Source organism: Verticillium dahliae, genomic scaffold, assembly GCF_000150675.1.
Source record: "Verticillium dahliae VdLs.17 supercont1.13 genomic scaffold, whole genome shotgun sequence".
Taxonomy (NCBI): Eukaryota; Fungi; Ascomycota; class Sordariomycetes; order Glomerellales; family Plectosphaerellaceae; genus Verticillium; species Verticillium dahliae.
In genome coordinates this window covers 239,190-244,679 of record NW_009276944.1, presented here as the reverse complement: position 1 = coordinate 244,679, position 5,490 = coordinate 239,190, and the positions used below count along the sequence as shown (strand labels likewise).

The window sequence follows — 5,490 nt, the reverse complement described above, 5'->3', positions numbered from 1 at the left end:
TTCCTACTTACTGTCTGCCTGGCTTGAGGACGCGATGGAGGAGAAGAGAGGGCGACACTGCTTTCAGACGACTGGCCGACATGACACGGGCGATCGAACAAGCTATTCTGGGGAGAGAGAGGGGGGGGGGGAGGGGGCGGTTGTTTATTTCTAGCACAGCAGCGGCGGCGGCAGGAGGAGGGGGAGGAAGGAAGGTGGTGGTTGTGATCGGCGTTCTGGCGCTCGATAGCCGCCGTTGCACAGCAAGTGTTCAGACGAGCAACGTGGTTGTCTTACAATCGCATGATGATGGCTCGAGGGGGGGCCAGATAGGTTGGCATGGCTAGCAGGGCAGGGACGATCTCGTTGTTTCACAGGCACAGGCAGGCAGGCAGGCAGGCAGGCAGGCAGGGTCCTGACCAAGCTTTTGATGAATCATCTGAAGCAGGCGGGGAGCGGCGAGCGACGTAGGGGTACTGGTGAGATGGCATCCACGGCTCGGGTGAAGCGACGGCGGGTTGCTTGCTCGATGCTGGGCCTGTGCGCGCAGGGCGTTACGGTGGGCGTGGAGTGAGCGGCGCAGGGGAGGGCGTCGTCAGCGCCAAGCGAGGTTGGGTGAGGAGTAGGGGCAGGGCAGGGGGGCGCCGCGATGGCGTGGATGAGGGGATCACGAGATGGACGGGGATGCAGTGTGCCATGGGAGAGTAGGGTGAGGGGAGATGGAGACAGAGGGAGAGAGGGAGATGGAGACAGAGGGAGAGGGAGAGAGAAAGAGAGCTGGAGAGTTGCTTGGGTGTCTCACGGACGACAGACCAGACGGTTGGAGTTTGGGATGTCGTCTCAGACGCGGCCTGAGACCCCCGGATGAGGCTGAGGGGCTTCTTCTGGCCAGGGGTGGCACGGGGACACGTGTGGCGGGTTCAGCGGGGTGTTCTTGGCGTTGAGGCAGGTGAGGCGCTGTAAGTGCCTGCCGTTGCTGCTCTCAGGGCGGTAGCCTGGCGTGCCACGGCAAGTGACGCGCGGAGGGGTGACGTTCCGGTACCTGCGGGGCCCCCGCTTTTACCCCCCGTCCTCAAACACGCTCAACCAGACGACAAGGCTGGAGGCCTGCCTGTCTCTCTGCCTGTCTCTCAGGCCTGCCTGGTCTCTTCTCTCCCATCACAATCACCGTTCCCCCTACCCAGCCCCATCTTGTCTCGATGCTCGGAGACGGCGACTTGCACAGGGCCGTCGACCTGTACCTGGCCGTCGACCTGTACCCGGCCGTCAGATCTTGATCTCGGCCCTGCGCTACACGACGTGCAGATCGCGTGGCTGGACGGATGACAGCTCACCACAGACCCATCCAACAGAGTCTCGCTTCCTCTGTCTGGAGACGAATGCCGACCAGAACCTACGATGCTTATGCCATCCACCTTGACAAACCGCACACCTCTAGTCTCACCTACCAAAGCACCTTCGCCGGACCAGAGAGCCAAGAGAAACGTTTGTTCGTCAGCAATATCGGCATTTGGACGCAAACCATGGCCCGATCGAGCCTCAATCCGAGCCCCTCCCCACGAGCTTAAAACAGCGCCTCCCAAGACGAGGAAGACCCGCTGTCACCCAGGTCTGGACACCAATGCACGTCCCACGACGTTACCTTGGAGCACCCTGCCTCGACCCGTAACCCCCGTGCCGCGTTTCTGGAACCTGGAGCGGAGCATGACATGGTTCCTTGTTGGTTCCTTGACGCTGGCGTCGCAGCACTGCGACTGAACAGCGACGATCATGTTTTCTGGCCTGGCAAGCCTGGCCACCGCCGCCGCCCCTCCTCGAACGAGAGAGAGACCGGTGCACGTCGCCCGTCGCCCGTCGCCCAGCCCACGAGACGAAAGAGAAGCTGACAAAAGAAGATCTGCACAATGCCAAGCCTGATGAACACAGATTGACTTTCACCTTCACAGCGAGTTGAGATTGACCGCTAATGCAGCTTCACAGCAGCGGAAGCCTTGACAATGACTGACGTCCCGCGCCTATGACTCGGAGCAATCAACTTCATCAGAACAGTCCTCGGATGATGGCCGAGTGCCTTATTGTGTACCTGCCCAGATCTGTCGTCCTGAAGCTTCAGAGCCGCTTCGGAGAGAGTTACTCTGTCGGCTCTCTCCACTTTGGTACGCCCTCGTCTCAACGGTGGTCTGTCAGCTTGGTCGTCGACCAGGGTGACCGTGTTCGAGGCGCTTCATCGCTACCTCGCTTCCAGAGCACCCAACCATTAGCGCCCCCGTTTTGGTTCGCGCTTCTTTGAGGACCCTGTATCAAGTGGTACCATCCTTCGGCCTTAGCGTCAACTCTCTCTTTTTGGGTCATCTTGAGACGGGCCCCGTCGGATGAGACCGAGCTTTGAGATGGCAGCCACCTGAGCATCTGTGATGCCGCCGCACCATCCTCTGGCAATGCGGCCGTGTGGTCGACTTCAGGGCATCCCCGTCGTCATTTCGGATCCTGCAGTCCCTCCACCTCGCGTCGGAGCCGATCGACAGCGAAGCCTCGAGTTGGGATGACACCTACCACAGACAGGACAGCATCCACCTTGTGGGACGTGAGGCCCGGCGAGCCAGGCATGCCGGGGACGACATACGACTTGACGACCTTCTCACTGCTTGCCTCCCTATATAACCGTCCCATCCCATCCGTCGAGTTATGCTTCTTTCTTCCTCCCCCCTCCTCATCCACATCCAGCTTCATCAAGTCTTCCTTCGCTCTCAGGTCTTCCTTACCTTCCTTCTCTTACCTTCCATCTTTAGGTTCTGTGAACTATTTTCCCATTCTATTCTTACGCTCCCTCCCCTCGCAAGACTATCCAACTACAACCGCTAGCCGGCCTCTTTCATTCTTTGACAGAATATCAGTTTTCACTTCGTTCCTCACAACCACAAACAACCAACCTCGTCAACATATCCAACATGTCTGCCTCTGCCAAGCTCATCCTCATCTCCGCCCTCGTGGCCTACGTCGAAGCCCGCTTCGGCCAGGAGCAGATCCCTGTCGCCGCCGTCTCCGCCCTCGACGGCCGGTTTGGCCAGTCCGGCCAGGCTGCCACCCTCGCCGGCGGCGTCCCCGGTGTCCTCCTCGGCGGTGCTAACCCCTGCGCCAAGCTGACCCTCGCCGACAAGATTGTCACGACCCTCGGCAACGACCCTGCTGTCATTGCCGCCGCCGCCGGTGTCGTCGCGGCCGAGCAGAACTTCAACCCCTTTACTTCCGACATTCCCAACATTTGCGGTGACGCCAGCCTGCCCGCCACCGAGGCCCTGCGCGGCATCCTGCCCGCCATTGACCCTGCCGTCGCCAACTCGGCCCTGGCCAACCAGCTCAGCGCCTCGTCCCTGCAGACGCCCCTTGACGCTGCTGGCGTCTCGGTTGCCGACCTGTTCATCGCCAACGGGTTTTCGGATCTGAAGGTTGACGGCCAGGCTGCCGCCGGTGCCGGAGCTGGAGCTGGAGCTGGAGCTGGAGCTGGAGCTGGAGCTGGTGCCGGTGCCGGTGCCGGTGCCGGTGCCGGTGCCGGTGCTGGAGCCGGTGCTGGAGCTGGTGCTGGAGCTGGTAACAACGCTGGCAACGGCAACGCCGGTGGCAACAATGCTGGCAACGGCAACGCCGGTAATAACAACAATGCCGGTAACGGCTGTGGTGCTGTTGCTCCTGCTCCTGATGCTGGAGCCGGAGCTGGCGCCGATGCTGGTAACGGCAACGCTGGCAACGCTAACGCCGGTAACGACAATGCTGGCGGCAACGCCGGCGGCAATGCTGGCGGCAATGCTGGCGGCAATGCTGGCGGTGCCGCCGACTTTGGCCAGTGCACGCCTACCATGGACTTCCAGCTCGGCCGTGGCAACCGCGCCGCCAATGAGGGCACCTTCCTTCCCACCGACCCTCTCGTCGCCCAGGGACAGCAGGATGCTCTCAACCCCAACATCATCACCAACCGCATCTGCGACCAGCTCATCAACGTCTGCAATGCCAACGCCGCGGCCATTGCGAAGTGCGAGGACGCTCAGGCTCAGGTCGAGGCTTCCGGCGACCGCAGCGCCGCGGTGGCGGACGTCTTCAACGGCCTCCTTGGCTTCTAAACGGTGCCTCGCACTTGGTGTCCGTTTTGATTTGGCAGTATGTGCTGTCTCTGAATTTTGATGGCCGCCCTCCTTCCCCGAGGGCGGACCTTGGCATGGCGCTTGCAAATGTATTTACATACAACATGGTACGATATGGAGCAAAAATTTACTTTGTGGTGGAGCTGGTTTTGGATGACATTTTGAAGGAAGGGGAAGATACTGGTAGCCTGAGTACATGACACGGTCTGGTGTTCTGGAGAAATCAATAACGAAACATTCAGTCAATCACTGCGACTTGTGCGATCTGTGCGAAGAAAAAAAACGTTACGGCCATGCGATGATGTCTTGCAGCTTTGTGAAACCGACGGCGGCTCGCGTTCAGGGGTTCAGGGCCATACACGGCGTCACCCCGACAAAGCCTTTGCAGCCTGCCGTCCAGCCGTTCGCCCAAACACAGCACACTCGAGCAAAGATGACCCTCCAAGTCTGTTGTCACCATGGACGCCTCCAGTAATCTCTCCAGCTGCCCAGAGCCCTTCAATCGGCTCCAGCACGCCGCCCGTCCCCCGCCGCAGCACGCGAGCCTCTGCGTCGAACGCAGCGCCTCCCATGGTGAAGTGCACAATGGGCGTCACCTTGGCCACGCAAACGACCTCTTCCCGGTTCGTTTTGCCCGGCTGCAGTCTCCAGTGCCCAAAGGACGATCTTCCAAATTCCTTATCCTGACCTGATGCGACCACCTCGGCGTACCGGTCCACGGCCTCGATCATATTGGGTGCCAGCTCGCCTACCTTTTTCTTCTCCATGAGCCCTTTGAACAGATAGAAGCCCAGGTGAGAACCGGCCGCCTCGCAGGCGCCCGGGTCGAGCACCAGCGTCACGTCCCACTGCCGCACCGTCGCCTCGTCTTCGTCTCCGGCGGGTTGCCCTTGTTGCATGATGGCCCTGCTGACGACCTCCCTCGTCGCCAGCTCGTTGACGAACCGCCGCCCGTCGGACGAAAGCAAGATGCCGCCCTCGCCGCGCAGCATCTCGGCCGCGAGAAACTTGTACCGCGCCGTCGGCGCCTTGGGGTCGACGAACCCCGTCGGGTGCACCTGCACGCTGTCCATGTCGACGAGCTCGGCGCCGACCTCTGTCAGCAGACCGTGCGCGCCGGGCCGCGCCTCGTTCGTCGACGGCATGCCGGCGAGGTCGGGGCGATGCTGCGCCAGGAGACCACGGGCGTCGCCGGCGAACCCGCCCGCCGCCAAGACGACTAGCCCCGCCAGTTCGTGCCGCTGCGCCTCGTGCGTGTACCGGACCCCCGTGACGGCGCCGCCCGGCGTCGTCGAAAGGCCAACGATCTCGGCCGACGTCGTCAGCTCGAACCCCGGTTCCGCGTGCATACTCTTCAGCCGCGCCGCTGACGATG

General features: G+C 61.5%; 2 protein-coding genes across 2 annotated transcripts in view; one reads left to right on the top strand and one right to left on the bottom strand.

Moving 5' to 3' along the window:
* Positions 1-2,927: 2,927 nt before the first annotated feature.
* Positions 2,928-4,094, top strand: VDAG_06039 (uncharacterized protein; the record flags this gene model as incomplete). The annotated part of the gene is made up of 1 exon (XM_009659053.1): positions 2,928-4,094. The coding sequence occupies one exon, from the start codon at positions 2,928-2,930 to the stop codon at positions 4,092-4,094; it is 1,167 nt and encodes a 388-aa protein (XP_009657348.1).
* Positions 4,095-4,383: 289 nt separating this feature from the next.
* VDAG_06038 (osmotic growth protein) overlaps positions 4,384-5,490 on the bottom strand; it is a 1,786-nt gene continuing 679 nt past the window's right edge. Inside the window, exon 2 of the mRNA XM_009659052.1 lies at positions 4,384-5,440. Within this exon, the coding sequence (XP_009657347.1) occupies positions 4,481-5,440 (960 nt within the window). The 3' untranslated portion in view covers positions 4,384-4,480. The remainder of the gene's footprint in view (positions 5,441-5,490) is intronic.